We start from the raw sequence: 17,326 nt of genomic DNA, 5'->3' as shown, positions 1-17,326 counted from the left end.
TATTGGAGTTAATGTGTCCCTCAATGAAATGTAACTCCCCAACACCTGCTGCACTCATGCAGCCCCAGACCATGGCATTCCCACCACCATGCTTGACTGTAGGCATGACACACTTATCTTTGTACTCCTCACCTGATTGCCGCCACACATGCTTGAGACCATCTGAACCAAACAAATTAATCTTGGTCTCATCAGACCATAGGACATGGTTCCAGTAATCCATGTCCTTTGTTGACATGTCTTAAGCAAACTGTTTGCGGGCTTTCTTGTGTAGAGACTTCAGAAGAGGCTTCCTTCTGGGGTGACAGCCATGCAGACCAATTTGATGTAGTGTGCGGCGTATGGTCTGAGCACTGACAGGCTGACCCCCCACCTTTTCAATCTCTGCAGCAATGCTGACAGCACTCCTGCGCCTATCTTTCAAAGACAGCAGTTGGATGTGACGCTGAGCACGTGCACTCAGCTTCTTTGGACGACCAACGCGAGGTCTGTTCTGAGTGGACCCTGCTCTTTTAAAACGCTGGATGATCTTGGCCACTGTGCTTCAGCTCAGTTTCAGGGTGTTGGCAATCTTCTTGTAGCCTTGGCCATCTTCATGTAGCGCAACAATTCGTCTTTTAAGATCCTCAGAGAGTTCTTTGCCATGAGGTGCCATGTTGGAACTTTCAGTGACCAGTATGAGAGAGTGTGAGAGCTGTACTACTAAATTGAACACACCTGCTCCCTATGCACACCTGAGACCTAGTAACACTAACGAGTCACATGACATTTTGGAGGGAGAATGACAAGCAGTGCTCAATTTGGACATTTAGGGGTGTAGTCTCTTAGGGGTGTACTCACTTTTGTTGCTGGTGGTTTAGACATTAATGGCTGTATATTGAGTTATTTTGAGGGAAGAATAAATTTACACTGTTATATAAGCTGCACACAGACTACTTTTCATTGTGTCAAAGTGTCATTTTGTCAGTGTTGTCCCATGAAAAGATATACTTAAATATCTGCAGAAATGTGAGGGGTGTACTCACTTTTGTGATACACTGTATATATATACACAGTGTATCACAAAAGTGAGTACACCCCTCACATTTCTGCAAATATTTCATTATATCTTTTCATGGGACAACACTATAGACATGAAACTTGGATATAACTTAGAGTAGTCAGTGTACAGCTTGTATAGCAGTGTAGATTTACTGTCTTCTGAAAATAACTCAACACACAGCCATTAATGTCTAAATAGCTGGCAACATAAGTGAGAACACCCCACAGTGAACATGCCCAAATTGTGCCCAAATGTGTCGTTGTCCCTCCCTGGTGTCATGTGTCAAGGTCCCAGGTGTAAATGGGGAGCAGGGCTGTTAAATTTGGTGTTTTGGGTACAATTCTCTCATACTGGCCACTGGATATTCAACATGGCACCTCATGGCAAAGAACTCTCTGAGGATGTGAGAAATAGAATTGTTGCTCTCCACAAAGATGGCCTGGGCTATAAGAAGATTGCTAACACCCTGAAACTGAGCTACAGCATGGTGGCCAAGGTCATACAGCGGTTTTCCAGGACAGGTTCCACTCGGAACAGGCTTCGCCAGGGTCGACCAAAGAAGTTGAGTCCACGTGTTCGGCGTCATATCCAGAGGTTGGCTTTAAAAAATAGACACATGAGTGCTGCCAGCATTGCTGCAGAGGTTGAAGACGTGGGAGGTCAGCCTGTCAGTGCTCAGACCATACGCCGCACACTGCATCAACTCGGTCTGCATGGTCGTCATCCCAGAAGGAAGCTGACGCACAAGAAAGCCCGCAAACAGTTTGCTGAAGACAAGCAGTCCAAGAACATGGATTACTGGAATGCCCTGTGGTCTGACGAGACCAAGATAAACTTGTTTGGCTCAGATGGTGTCCAGCATGTGTGGCGGCGCCCTGGTGAGAAGTACCAAGACAACTGTATCTTGCCTACAGTCAAGCATGGTGGTGGTAGCATCATGGTCTTGGGCTGCATGAGTGTTGCTGGCACTGGGGAGCTGCAGTTCATTGAGGGAAACATGAATTCCAACATGTACTGTGACATTCTGAAACAGAGCATGATCCCCTCCCTTCGAAAACTGGGCCTCATGGCAGTTTTCCAACAGGATAACGACCCCAATCACAACCTCCAAGATGACAACTGCCTTGCTGAGGAAGCTGAAGGTAAAGGTGATGGACTAAACCCAATTGAGCACCTGTGGCGCATCCTCAAGTAGAAGGTGGAGGAGTTCAAGGTGTCTAACATCCACCAGCTCCGTGACGTCATCATGGAGGAGTGGAAGAGGATTCCAGTAGCACCTGTGCAGCTCTGGTGAATTCCATGCCCAGGAGGGTTAAGGCAGTGCTGGATAATAATGGTGGTCACACAAAATATTGATACTTTGGGCACAATTTGGACATGTTCACTGTGGGGTGTACTCACTTACTGTATGTTGCCAGCCATTTAGACATTAATGGCTGTGTGTTGAGTTATTTTCAGAAGACAGTAAATCTACACTGCTATACAAGTTGTACACTGAAATGTGAGGGGTGTACTCACTTTTGTGATACACTGTATATATATATATATATATATATATATATATATATATATATATATATATATATATATATATATATATATATATATATATATATAAAGAAAGCATGTTGTGCATGTTGTGTTTCTTGTTTACCTTCGCTGTTACCTTTTAGCCTACTCCCATTTTTAGGAAGTAATGTTTAGATTTATTAGGACTGGCAGTAAATACGTCTACCTAAACCAAGTTATTCATTAAATTGGATTTGGGTGATTTTCTCCATACCATACACCACAAGGGTATCGGATAATTATTTACCACCTTTTGCTTACGGAGTTTGTCCATGTTTGACATACGCTGACATGAATTTTTTCTTTATACTATTAAGCCTATGGAAATTGGAAACATAAAAAATGACATATTAACGTTCTGTCAGAGATCATTTATACGGTGCTTCATTTATTATGTCCACCTCTTATGTTGTCAAATAAATACGAAATGCAGCCCACTCCCAGTCACACTGACTTACTGACTCCAACCTCCTTGCATACCACAGAGTCAGTGTGTGTGTGTATGTGTGTGTGTTCATGTGTGTGCGTGGGGTGGGGGGTGTAGAGGGAGGAGATGATGACGGGGCGAGTGAGCCAACCACACGCTCGCATGCATCCTTGCAGAGACAGAGGGACACCGAGATGAGGACAAGGGAGAGACAGAGTGAGAAGAAAGACGGCAATGTCTGCTGAAAAGACGCCTCTTCTTCAGTCACTCGCCGGCCCTTACTGAGACACCATGGGCTGCATAGGCTCACGCACTATCAGTAAGATGCTTGTTTTATTTATCACATCTTTACTAGCCTATAGATAGGAACCAGGATGGGGGGGAGTGGACGATGCTCGTGAGCACGCCCCCCCACCCCACCTCACGGGAAAAGTGTCTGGGTTTCTATGGAAACCCTCTGGTTAAAGGCTGTATGTCTTCAAGGATAGATCGTGATTTCTCATGGTACCCGAGGACTGCTAGGAAGAAATATATCAACTTAGGAAAGGTGGATGAGGATCGCGGGCGAGGGCTTGACCGCCGTCAATCAGTGAATCAGAGCTAGAAGTAGTGAGAATGTTTATGGGTGTTATGATGTGTGTGGAATAAGGGAAATAAGGATGGATTAAAGGTGTGAAGATGCCTTGTTTCTTGATGTAAATTAGAGTAATGGCAAAAAGCTGAGAGCTTGGATGTGAGACATGTGAGTGCATGTGTGTGGTGGCTAATCAAACGTCAAGAGGTGGATTTGCAGCCGAGCGCAATGCTTGCATTCAAGTGAAATACTGTTTAACAGCATGACCTGAAATATGTCAGTTCGCTCATGTTCATGGCTGATTGTTCTTCAGGGACATTCACAGCTGACACCGAGGGAGTGGAGCTTATCACAACATACCCAGCCAATGCTGGAGCCGGAATGAAACAATTGGCGCCATATTTGACCTTTGATTGTCATTGAGACAGCATGAGAAAGACAGGCTGGAGACAGAGTGCTGTTTTGTTGCCTATGCAAATACAGACCTATGTTCACTTGAAAGCTAAAAAGTGGCAACCGGGGGTAGAAATTCTGACCAGTTTTTTGGAGACCTTAGACTACGTTTTTGGGTTTGATCCCCAACATAGTAAGACGTTGCTACTGTGATAATGAAGCTTCTATTTCAATCCCAGACCTCAATATTTTGGTTTAGTGTTTGTGAAGAAAAGTGCGTCTATCATATTTAGCGTGTTGAGCTATAAATAGAGTCTGATTTAAAGTGAGGAAAAGAGACGAGTGTTGGGAAAATGCATCTAATACGGGTCAAGTGCTTCAAGTCCTTAATCACAAGATACCAAAAGCTTGTGACCAAAAGTTTGTGGACCCCTGACCACGTGCATTACTATTGGGTTGCCTTCCTGCATCCTTTATGATTAAGACTAAAACCCTTTGGAGATGCTGTTCACAAGATTTTGATACATACACTGATCAACCATGTACTTGTTTCTACACTCACTGTCTATTTTATTAGCTCCACTTACCATATAGAAGCACTTTGTAGTTCTACAATTACTGACTGTAGTCCATCTGTTTCTCTGCATGCTTTGTTAGCCCCCTTTCATGCTGTAGGACCACTACAGTGCTGCTGGAGTTTTTAAATACCGTGTCCACTCACTGTCCACTCTATTAGACACTCCTACCTAGTTGGTCCACCTTGTAGATGTAAAGTCACTAAAGACGGTCGCTTATCTATTGCTGCTGTTTGAGTTGGTCATCTTTTAGACCTTCATCAGTGGGCACAGGACGCTGCCCACGGGGCACTGTTGGTTGGATGTTTTTGGTTGGTGGACTATTCTCAGTCCAGCAGTGACAGTAAGGTGTTTAAAAACTACATCAGCGCTGCTGTGTCTGATTCCTTTATACCAGCACAATACACACTAACACACCACCACCATGTCAGTGTCACTGCAGTGCTGAGAATGACCCACCACCTAAATAATACCTGCTCTGTAGTGGTCCTGTGGGGGTCCTGACCATTGAAGAACAGTGAAAGAGAAATGGACTACAGTCAGTAATTGTAGAACTACAAAGTGCTTCTATATGGTAAGTGGAGCTGATAAAATGGACAGTGAGTGTTGAAACAAGGAGGTGGTTTTAATGTTATGACTGATCAGTGTAAATAGAATCTGATTTACAGTGGGGAAAGGAGAAGAGTGTTGGGAAAATGCATCTAATATGGGTCAAGTGCTTCTAGTACAATAAACCACTGTTTACCAAATGTTTGTGGACACCTAATCATGAGCTTGTTGGACGTCCCATTCCAAAACCATGTGCGTTATTACAGGGTCGCCTTCCTCCATCCTTTGATATAAAGTTAAAAAAAAACTAAAAAAAAACACCTTGATGACCCACAAATCTCTTTTTGCATCAGATCGCATCCAAGGAAACTATATTGGCCTGACACACTCTCCCTCTAACGAGTGTGGAGTCCACCAACCCCTTCGCATTCCTTCACTTCTGTGTATTTCGGGCTACTAACCAGGGTCCGTACACAGTCTCGATGACCTCTTCCGCTCTTTAGTCCGGTGTATTCACATGATAAAAGCAGGGGTGGCACGGTGACTCGGTGGGTAGCACTGTCGCCTCACAGCAAGAAGGTCCTGGGTTCAATTCCCAGGTGGGGCGGTCCGGGTCCTTTCTGTGTGGAGTTTGCATGTTCTCCCCGTGTCTGTGTGGGTTTCCTTTAGGAGCTCTGGTTTCCTCCACAAGACATGCAAGTGAGGTGAATTGGAGATACAAAATTGTCCATGACTGTGTGTTTGACATTAAAGACGTGAACTGATGAATCTACCTGTTCTGTTCTGTCCTGCCCTGTCATGAATGTAACCTAATTAATAAATAAATATGAATGATAAAAGCAGAAACTTCATTGTATTTTGTACACATAAACACATTTAGAATCTGATGCCTGCAACACACTTCAAAAAAGTTGGGACAGAGGCGTGTTTACCCCTGTGTTCCATCAACCTACCTACATTTACATTTTCAGCATTTAGCAGACGCTTTTATCCAAAGCGACTTACACAATGAGCTGAACACGATGAGCGATTGAGGGTTAAGGGCCTTGCTCAGGAACCCAACAGTGGCAACTTGGTGGTGGTGGGGCTTGAACCGGCAACCTTCTGTTTATTAGTCCAGTACCTTAACCACTGAGCTATCACTGCCCACTACCTATTAATAAGACTTTTTTAACTGAACTGAGGACACTAATTGTTGCAGTTTTGCAAGTGGATTGCAAGTTTTTTTGTCCATTCACACTTGATACGAGACTTCAGCTGGACTTCAGCTGGACCATACGTTTTGTACAAGAGACCGATCAGGACTGCAGGCAGGCCAGTCAAGCACATGCATTGTGTCTATGAAGCCACACTGTTGTAGTGCATACAGAATGAGGCCTGGGATTGTCTTGCTGAAATAATCATGGACTTTCTGTAAAAAAGACTTTGCCTTGATGGCAGCATTTGTCTCTCTAGATTCCCAATATGCATCAATGGTACCCTCACACATATGCAAGTGACACATGTTGGCTTTTGCATCTTTTACTGATAACAGTCTGGATGGTCCTTTTAATCTTAAGCACAGAGAGTTTGACGTCTGTTTTTCCAAAAAACAAGCCCAGAGAACAGCAAGACAGCCTCACAGCAAGAAGGTCCTGGGTTCGATCCCCAGGTGGGGCGGTCCGGGTCCTTTTTTTGCGGAGTTTGCATGTTCTCCTCTTGTCTGTGTGGGTTTCCTCCGGGTGCTCCGGTTTCCTCCCACAGTCCAAAAACATGCAAGTGAGGTGAAATGGAGATACTAAATTGTCCATGACTGTGTTTGATATAACCTTGTGAACTGATGAATCTTGTGTAATGAGTAACTAACGTTCCTGTCATGAATGTAACCAAAGTTAGAATGTAAAATCCTAATAAACATAAAAAAACATACTTGCAGTTCTTGAAGCAGCGGCAGCCTGTGTTTAGTGACAACGCTTTTCTGAAGTACTCTTTTTTTTTTCTATGTTGTTTATGCATTTTCTCCCCTTTTTTCTCCCTTTTAGCGTGTCCAATTGCCCAATTGTGTCATGCTTCCTCCCACCAATGCCGATCCCTGCTCTGATTGAGGAGAACGAAGCTAACCCATGCCTCCTCTGACACGTGGGCAGCATGCCGTATGCATCTTATCACCTACACTTTGACGAGTGCAGTGCAGCTCAGCGTTGTGTACAGAGAGACACACCCTGAGAGCACTCTTTTCTCATCTCTGTGCAGACGCCATCAATCAGCCAGCAGAGGTAATTCGTAATTGCACCAGTCATGGGAGAGAGACCCCATCCGGCTTAGTCCCGCCCATATCTGAACAACAGGCCAATCGTTGTTCATGTGGCCGCTCAGCCTTAGCCGGCAGGCAGAGCTGAGATTTGATACGATGTATTCGAGGTCCCAGCTCTGGTTCCAGCGTGTGTTTTTACCGCTGCGCCACCTGAGTGGCATTTTCTGAAGTACTCTTGTGCCAATGTGGCTATATTTATCACAACATCATGACAGTTTCTAATACATTTACATTCTTGGCATGTAGCAGATGCTTTTATCCAAAGCGACTTACAGTACACAGTCTAAGCAATTGAGGGTTAAGGGCCTTGCTCAAGGGCCCAACAGTGGCAACCTGGCAGTGGTGGGGTTTGAACCAGCAAGCTTCTGCTTACTAGTCCTGTACCTTGACCGCTCAGCTCTGCCTGCCGTCTAAGGCTGAGCGGCCACATGAACAACAATTGGCCGGTTGTTCAGATATGGGCGGGACTAAGCCGGATGGGGTCTCTCTCCCATGACGGGTGCAATTACGACCTCTGCTGGCCCTGCAATGCCATTCGAGAGCTTAAACGTCATGCACATTCAGTAGTGTTTTCTGGCTTTGCTTTACAAGCACTGAGATCTCTCTGGCTTCTCTGAATCTTCTCATAATATAATGAGCAGTAGATGGAGAATGACTAAATTATTTGCAATGTTGCATTGAGAAATGTTCTGTTTGTACTGATTGACAATTTTGGCATTGATGCCTTTGTCATCCCGGAACTGCCAACACACTCGGGCCACATGAGGCCGGGCATTGTTCTTCACCAGGTGGAGCCCAGGGCCTGACATTGGCAGCTAACAGCAATCAGGGTACCGTTGGCTATCACATAAACGTTTGTGCGACTCCCCAAGGATATGCCTCCCCAGGCCATCACTGATCCACCGCCAAACCGTCATGCTGCGTGATTTTGAAGGCAGCGTGATGTTCACCACGGCGCCTCCAGACTCTTTCACATCTGTCAATATCAGTCACGCTCAGTGTGAACCTGCTGTCATCTGTGAAGAGAACAGGAGCACCAGTAGAGGACCTGCCAATTCTAATGTTCTCTGGTGAATACCAATTGAGCTGCACAGCGCTGGGCTGTAAGCACAGGGTATTGCTAAAGGATGTCGGGCCTTCATGAAGTCTGTTTTTGACAGTTTGGTCAGAAACATTCACACAGGTAGCCCACTAGAGGTCATATTGCAGGGCTGTGGTGGGGATCCTCCTTGTTCCTTCTTGCACAAAGGAGCAGGTGTCGGTTCTGCTGGCTTGTCCAGCTCTCCTCATGTAATGGACAGTGTCCTGGTATCCTATGACCTGATGTCTCTGGAAAATCACAGAAAATACACACATAAAAGGGACAAAAGTGTGTGGACCTTCATACAAATCTAAAAAAATCAGTTGTTTTTTGTCAACTATTTGAGAGGCCAGAATGTTTACACAGACCATTTACACAGAGCGAGTTTGACAAGGGCCAAATTGTGATGGCTAGACGACTGGGTCAGAGCATCTCCAAAACTGCAGCTCTTGTGGGGTGTTCCCGGTCTGCAGTAGTCAGTATTTATTAAAAGTGATCCAAGGAAGGAACAGTGGTAAACCGGCGACAGGGTCATGGGCGGCCAAGGCTCACTGATGCAGGTGGGGAGCAAAGGCTGGCCCGTGTGGTCCGATCCAACAGACGAGCTACTGTAGCTCAACTTGCTGAAGAAGTTAATGCTGGTTCTGATAGAAAGGTGTCAGAATACATAGCGCATCACAATTGCGTATGGGGCTGCATAGTCGCAGACCAGTCAGGGTGCCCATGCTGACCCCTGTCCACCGCCAAAATTGCCAACAATTGGCACGTGAGCATCGGAACTGGACCACGGAGCAACGGAAGAAGGTGGCCTGGTCTAATGAATCACGTTTTCTTTTACATCACGTGGATGTCTGGGGATACTTAGGGAACACCAGAATGCACTATGGGAAGAAAACAAGCCGGCGGAGGCGGTGTGATGCTTTGGGTTATGTTCTGCTGGGAAACCTTGGGTCCTGCCATCCATGTGGATGTTACTTTGACACGTACCACCTACAGGGGTCTAGTGAAGTCAATGCATCGACGAATCAGGGCTGTTTTGGCAGCAAAAGGGGGACCAACACAATATTAGGAAGGAGGTCATAATGTTGTGCCTGATCGGTGTATACAAATATACAAACCTCAAATCTTTAATGTAAGTATTATGAACTTTTACTCCATATTAGGTCTATTTCCTATGTTTTTTGGAACTGATTATCCATCATATGGTCAGGTTTTCACATCATTTAACTTAATGCTGTGTGTAATAATGCATATTTCAATAAAGATTCTGCACTGGATTTATTTATTACTACTGAATTGGTTTCTAAGGCAATTTCATTAACTGTTACATAAAATCTTATTAAGTGTAATGACTTTTTTTAATTGCAGTCATTTACTGGATGCAGCAAGCATTTTAACTACATAGTTAAATGTAATGAGGCTACATTTACACTGCAGGTTGTAATTACTTTTAAATTTAGGCATTACTATAAGTATAAAACAGTGTTTTACAGGGCACTTGAAGTATTTCAAGATAACAAGATCTGTTGGCACCTGCAGGAAAGCGCTCTTTGTCAAAGGGTTTAAGTTAGTTAGTTAGTTGGACCCTTGACTGATGTCGTAGGGGTGCCATGCAGGAGAGGGCAATCAGCGACCTCCATTGCTCTCGGTCCTCGTTTTTTTGCAGTAATGTGCCAGGTCCGGTCTATTCTTTGATGTTGTCAAGCCAGGACTTGCGTCGACTCCCTCTACGCCGTTTGCCCTCCCACTGTGCCTTGGAGGATGAGGATTGTCTTGGCCAGTGAGTCATGGCGGGTCACATGGCCATACCAGGCAAGCTTACGGTGTCGCACTTTGGCAAGAAGAGGCTCCTGATTTCCGGCGAGTGTGGTGATTTGCTGTATTCGTTGGTCTTATGCTCGGTTTAGCGAATGCGCAGGAGTCGCCTGAAGTTCTTGTTCTCGAACGCTTTAATTCTGCGTTCAGTTTCAGCGTTTAGAGTCCAGCTCTAGCATCCATACAGGAGGATGGATACCACCAGTGACTTGTACAGCTTGACCTTAATGGAGAGGCTGATGTCTTTGTTTCTCCAGAGAGTGTTCAGCTTGCTCATGGCAGACGAGGCCAGGCCGAGTCTTGAAAGGATTTCTTTGGTGGAGCTACCATCTTTTGTGATCATGGACCCCAGGTATTTAAAATGGTCCACTTCTTCTAGTTTCTGGCCATTCAGCATGATATTGATTGCTTGGGTTTAAGACGCGTGTTGATGACTGGTGGCCAATTTTGTCTGGTGCAAGCACTGCCAATTGTGCCCAGCTGATCGGTAGCAGAGCTGAGATTCATTTACATTTACATTTTTGGCATTTAGCAGACGCTTTTATCCAAAGCGACTTACAATACTGTGACGGTATACAGTCTAAGCAATTGAGGGTTAAGGGCCTTGCTCAAGGGCCCAACACTTGCAACCTGGCAGAGGTAGGACTTGAACCGGCAACCTTCTAATTACTAGTCCAGTACCTTACCCATTGGGGAGTTCAGAATCCTGGTGCTGGTGTGCTAGTGGAACATATTAGTCTGGTCGTTTCCCACCGTAGACAAAATCACTAACCAGAAAACATTTTCTTCAGGCATGAGTAATGATGCGCTCATGAAACGGTGCGACATGCCCATCAGCAGCCAGTGCAGTGCTGCCATGACTAAAGACAATCAACAGAAAAGTTCTGTCAGTGGTGGAAATGTAGGATCAAAATCTCAGTGGGACTAATGCTACAGGGATCATCTAAGACAGGGTGTCTCATTTTCACAGAGGGCCACATTAAGGTGGCCCTCAAAGGGCTGATTGTAATGTATCCTGCTGTGTCCTGGACAATTTGTTTTTCTGGAGGCTAAATTCTTTGTTTGGTGTCAAAATGGCAAATTTATACTGTATATTTATAATATATATCTACTTTTATATTGTACTCCTTTACCACAGACATGGCCTCATAACACGAGAGATGTACCGGTTTTCCTTTTTGAAGCACAAACTCGTGTTCACTTTGCCATATTTCATTAAATGACCTTCCATCTACTTCAATTTTCTCCTATTGGACATTTTGGGATTATTTGTAGATATTTCTCAACATCACTTGTTGGAAAAACCGCCTCAGTTAAACGCTGATGTGGAAACACGGCCATCTAGTGGCAGGATGCGGTCACTTTGCGGGTCACAAAATCGGCATGCATTGTGGGAGATGCAGTTTATGTACAATTTTACAGTGTATTTTAATGCATTCATACATCTTTTAATCTCCCACCACGTCAGATTTGGCACGCGGGCCTTGAGTTTGACACATGTGATCCAAGATCTAAAATAGAAGGACAGCAGAAGATTACTTTTATAAACTAGTACAACTCAACTCTAAGTCTTTGAAACTCAACACCCTTCGAAACCCTTAAATTAACACTAAACAGCCTCTTTGTTCAGCGTTTGGCTTGAGCGGTGCAGTAAGACGTCATCAAAGTGCGAACAGAGACAAATCTATGTCTGTGTTTAGCGGGATTTTTCTCATGTTTCACTTTTAAACTTGTCTTATAGCTCGGGGTTCTGACAAATTGTAAGAATCAACTATTCTGAGAGAGTCTAAAATGTATTAAAAGAACGACAAAGAAACACTAAAAGCGGGATATTCCGCTAGCACACCAGTGCCGAAAATCTGAAGTCCTCGATTTGAAAATCGGTGTTGCCACCAGTAGGCTGGGCACCATCTAGCAGGCGTAATTGAGGGATGACTCAAACGCTTCAAACGCTGTGTAAGGACCCTGATTGGTGAATAGAGGCACTTGTGCGGAGTGCATGGGTGGAAAAGAGTTCCGTTAAAGACTGCGAGGGGGTTGGAGGGGGTGTGAGCAGCAATAACTTTGTAGTTCTACAATTACTGACTAGTCCATCTGTTTCTCTGCATGCTTGTTAGCTCCCTTTCATGCTGTTCTTCAATGGTCTGGACTCTCCTAGGACCACTACATTGCAGGTATTATTTGGGTGATGGATCATTCTCAGCACTGCAGTGACACTGACATGGTGGTGGTGTGTTAGTGTGTGTTGTGCTGGTATGAGTGGATAAGACACAGCAGCGCTGCTGGAGTTTTTAAACACCTCACTGTCACTGCTGGACTGAGAATAGTCCACCAACCAAAAATCCAACCAACAGTCTAGAACAGACCTGGGCATTGTACGGCCCGCGGGCCACATCCTGAGGTTCGTGGCAATTAAAAATTAGATGTAAATAAATGTACATCAAACATGCAATATAACAGGATTGATTTTGACGGGGCGCTGTGTCTTTAAATATCCACAAGTTTCGAGTTGCGTATGCGCGTGTGTGCGCGAGTGTATCAGCTTCACTGTAATGCGTACTGAACTGTGTGTGATTGACGGTGGAGTTTTTAACAAGACATGAACTTCTGAATTGTTTATTTACTAAAGTCAGATGTAACGCTGGTTAAGGATCAGAATTTAGGCTCTAAATCGCTGTTATGGTACTAAACAGAAATACAAGCATATGAACGATGTGGAGCGTCACACCTGAAGCTTCTCTAACTAAACTGCAAAAGCAACAAATACTGTTTTATAAAGTTTAACACATCCAGAACTGAAGCAGTTAGGACCAGCTCTGTGATTTTAAAAATAATATTAAACAATAACAAAGGACTGAAAAACAAATGAGGTAATTAGACTCAAAACAAAATAGTGTAAAGTTTAAAAACCTGCACATTTTGTTCACATTTGTTTTTGCATTTGTTTGTTTAAACAGTAAAACAATGTTGATGTTTTTACTCTGCATACTTCTAATTTTCTAAATGTAACATCAAAACATTAACAGCTTATTAGAACTGTACAATTCACTGCTTTTCATAAAGAGTGGACAGTTGTAGCTTAGTGGTTAAGGTACTGGACTAGTAATCAGAAGGTTGCTGGTTCAAGCCCCACCACTGCCAGGTTGCTGCTGTTGGGCCCTTGAGCAAGTCCCTTAACCCTTAATTGCTCAGACTGTATACTGTCACTGTATTGTAAATTGCTTTGGATAAATGCGTCTGCTAAATGCTGAAAATGTAATGTAAATGTAAATAAAAAGATCAAATTAATATTGAGCAGAATTAAGTTCACCTTATTGGTCCGGCCCTCCAAAACAGTCCCAGTTTCTTATGTGGCCCCTTGGAAAATTTAATTGCCCACCCCTGGTCTAGAAGATGACCAACTCAAAAAGCAGCAATAGATGAGCGATCGTTTTAACTGTTTTATATTATATTTGTATTATTTGCAGTGTATACATGTCAAAAACTACCCATTTTTTAAATTAGTCTAATGCAGTTCCACAGGACCATGGAACTCATTAACAGGTTTCCCATCAGGGCCGGCGCTAGGGGGGGGCGGCTGAGGGGGGCATTGCCCCCCCAAATTGTGTCTTTGCTTTCCCAAGCACAATGCAAGCAACGGCTATTTTTAAAATGATCTCTGAACCAATCACAAAAATGCATTTTGTTTTACAGTGTGAAGATATTTCCTTGCTTATTCCTGATTGGCTCTTTGAGTCATATAAAAATCGGCAGACTGCCCCAAACAGTTCAGTTCGGCAGTATATGTTCTGTTAGTGTGAGCGAGAGGCAGGTATACTGGTAAACACTTTTTTTTTTACAGAATTAGTATTCTTTTGTTTTCTTTATATTTTAATTTCCCAATTATATAAATATTCTCACTCATTCCTATTTCCACGTTTGAATATTCTCAGTCTGTGTGTAGGTACATTTGTCAGCTTTGACTTAAATTTGTATTAAAGCCTTTCAAGAAATAGAGTTGTTCTATTAGTAATGGCAATTTAATTAAGGGGGCGTATTAAAATGAAATACAATTAGATAATCTTTTTTCTCCATTTACATAATCAACATGTATTTTTTAATCATTGGGTTTTAAGTTTAAGTTCGAAAACATGCATTTTTATTTCTTTACCTCATACATCACTTTAAGCCAGTATCAATAGCTTGTCTGTCATCATTCATGCACAAATCAAGCCTTGAATATATTTCTGGCTTCAAAAACATGACTATCAACATGCCCCCTCATTAGGTTTTACTGCCCCCCCAAGCAAAGCAGTCCAGAACCGGGGCTGTTTCCCATACATCCTTATTGTAATAAATACCTTGAAACTCTATGCCTTTTAAACCCAACGCCAGTCCCAAAACCAACTGACGTTGAGTTACCACTGTACCAATATACAAAGGTTGGTCTGAGCTAACAATTCCACAGCAGCCATCACGCAGGATAGATTGGACAAATAGCTCCAAACTTCCCATCTTTGCTTTTTAAACTGTGTTTTTGTATTTATTTTGTATTTAAGTGTTTTTGTAATAGATGATGCAACATGATGTATTTGCAGGTCTGTTTTTAAAGATTCTCATGTTATAATCTGACTCTGTGTACTAAGAGATGGTAGTGTTCACACATTGCTTCATTGTACCAGGTGGCCGGACACTTAGTTGTCACTGTTAGAGAGCTCAGCTGTGCTGCATTGATTAAAACATTCGTTTCTACAGAGACGAAGATGGAAAAAGTTACACTGTAGCTGTCTGCAAAATGTACCGATCATATTTCTCATGGATCAGATCTGGTGGCTGAGATAAACACGTCTAGACTTTTATTGATTCAATTGTTGTTTACAATCAACATGCTGATGGATTAAAAAGTCTTATATATGTATTTTCTCTTTTTGTATTTACTTATCATGTTTTCTTTTTGACATACACCAATCAGCCATAACATTAAAACCACCTCCTTGTTTCTACACTCACTCTCCATTTTATCAGCTCCACTTACCATATAGAAGCACTTTGTAGTTCTACAATTACTGGCTGTAGTCCATCTGTTTCTCTGTATGCTTTGTTAGCTTTCTTTCATGCTGTTCTTCAATGGTCAGGACCACCACAGAGTAGGTATTATTTAGGTGGTGGATCATTCTCAGCACTGCAGTGACAATGACATGGTGGTGGTGTGTTAGTGTGTGTTGTGCTGGTATGAGTGGATCAGACACAGCAATGCTGCTGGAGTTTTGAAATATCGTGTCCACTCACTGTCCTCTATTAGACACTCCTACCTAGTTGGTCCATCTTGTAGATGTAAAGTCAGAGACGTTCGCTCATCGTCTCTCAGTTGGTCATCTTCTAGACCAGGGGTGTCAAACTCATGAGCCCGCGGGCCAGATCCGGCCCGCCACATCATTTTATGTGGCCCGCGAGAGCTTAAAGGACTATGATTGTTGTGATGGTTCAAGTCGTTACAGAGATGTACTTGTAATTTCATGGGACACCTGTGCCTTTAAACGGCAACCGTGACATCGTAGTCATGGCAACTAACTTTGACCTTCGCTGAGAAGCCATGTAAGTAAGTAAGTAAGTAAAGTTTATTTATATAGCGCTTTTCTAGGACCAAGCCACAAAGTGCTTTACAATGCGGTCAAGTATAATACAATAAAAAGTAAATGTAAATGTAGTAAGTAGTAAATGTGTCTTACGGCAAAAGAACGCGGGTAGTAATGTAAACAATAATAATAAATATAAATAATTATCTTGTAATATAATACCAAAGCATTTTCTGTAAGTAGTGGCGTTTATATTCTCAGTTGTTAGTAAATGTTTAGTGAGTATATCACAGCGTTTTAGTTACAAATTTTCCGTAATTAAATACAATTGTTACTGTTACTATAGCAATTAGAATCTTTACACAAAATGCTAACTCGTTAGCGCTATTTTACGTTTGGTTAAAGCTCATATTGTACCAGATGTAACACTTGACTACAGCTGTGTGCTTGTACTGTATTACGTTCTTTATTGTTTTTATTGTTTGTATTTTTTACTTCATTCTGGTGCACACAGTGTATCACACAGCTGGGAAGCAAATAAAACCGACTGTATTCTGAAGAGAGCTGTCTGTCTGTATGTGTCTGTCTGTCTGTCTAGCTGAGAAAGGGGGATAAACTATAAGTGAGGGCAGAACAATTGTCTTAAAATACACTGTAAACTCCTACATTAACTGCATCTCTGAAAATGCATGCTGATTTTGTGACCTGCAAAGTGACACATCCCGCCAGTAGATGATGTTAAGAAATATTTACACATGATCCCAAAATGTACAAGAAGATAATTAAGAAAATTAAGCAGAAGGAGGAAATTTAATGAAAATGAAAACAAGATTGTGCTTCAGGAAGAGAAACCGGTGCGTCTCTTGTGTTATGAGGCTGTGTCTGTGGTAAAGGAGGACAATATAAATGCAGAATTTAGCCACCAAGAAAAACAACAGACTGCCATCACAGCTGAGATCTCGAATACATGGTATCGAATCTCTGCTCTGCCTGCCGGCTGAGGATGAGCGGGCACATGAACAACGATTGGCGGGATTAAGCCGGATGGGGACTCTCTCTCAGACTAGTGCGATTATGACCTCTGCTGGCTGGTTGGTGGCGCCTGCACGGAGATGAGGAAGGAGTGCGGTATAGGGTGTGGCTCTCCGTACACAACGCTGTACCGCACTGCACTCATCAAAGTGTAGGTGATAAGATGTTTGATTGCTGTGCACGTGTCGGAGGAGGCGTGGAGCAGCCTCGTCCTCCTCAATCAGGAGCAGGTACCAGCATTAGTGAGAGGAAGATTGACACACTAACACACCACCACCATGCCAGTGTCACTGCAGTGCTGAGAATGATCCACCACCTAAATAATACCTACTCTGTAGTGGTCCTGGGAGAGTCCTGACCATTGAAGAACAGCATGAAAGGGGGCTAACAAAGCATGCAGAGAAACAGATGGACTACAGTC

The 17,326-nt window shown here is 43.2% G+C and overlaps 1 protein-coding gene across 6 annotated transcripts in view; it reads left to right on the top strand.

Annotated features, from left to right (window-relative positions):
- The first annotated feature begins 3,232 nt into the window (after positions 1-3,232).
- fam131ba (family with sequence similarity 131 member Ba) overlaps positions 3,233-17,326 on the top strand; it is a 57,158-nt gene continuing 43,064 nt past the window's right edge. For 5 of the 6 annotated variants that reach the window (XM_062990063.1, XM_062990058.1, XM_062990048.1 and 2 more), the window contains exon 1: positions 3,233-3,357. In XM_062990063.1, coding sequence (XP_062846133.1) covers positions 3,330-3,357 — 28 coding nt within the window. In that variant the 5' untranslated portion in view covers positions 3,233-3,329. Of the gene's footprint in view, positions 3,358-15,858; positions 15,901-17,326 lie in introns of those variants that run through there. The other variant, XM_062990067.1, reaches the window with a different exon arrangement.

The sequence above is a fragment of the Trichomycterus rosablanca genome, chromosome 2 (genome assembly GCF_030014385.1).
Source record: "Trichomycterus rosablanca isolate fTriRos1 chromosome 2, fTriRos1.hap1, whole genome shotgun sequence".
Taxonomy (NCBI): domain Eukaryota; kingdom Metazoa; phylum Chordata; class Actinopteri; order Siluriformes; family Trichomycteridae; genus Trichomycterus; species Trichomycterus rosablanca.
Note: the sequence above shows the minus strand (reverse complement) of the source record. Positions and strands in the feature narration are given on the sequence as shown.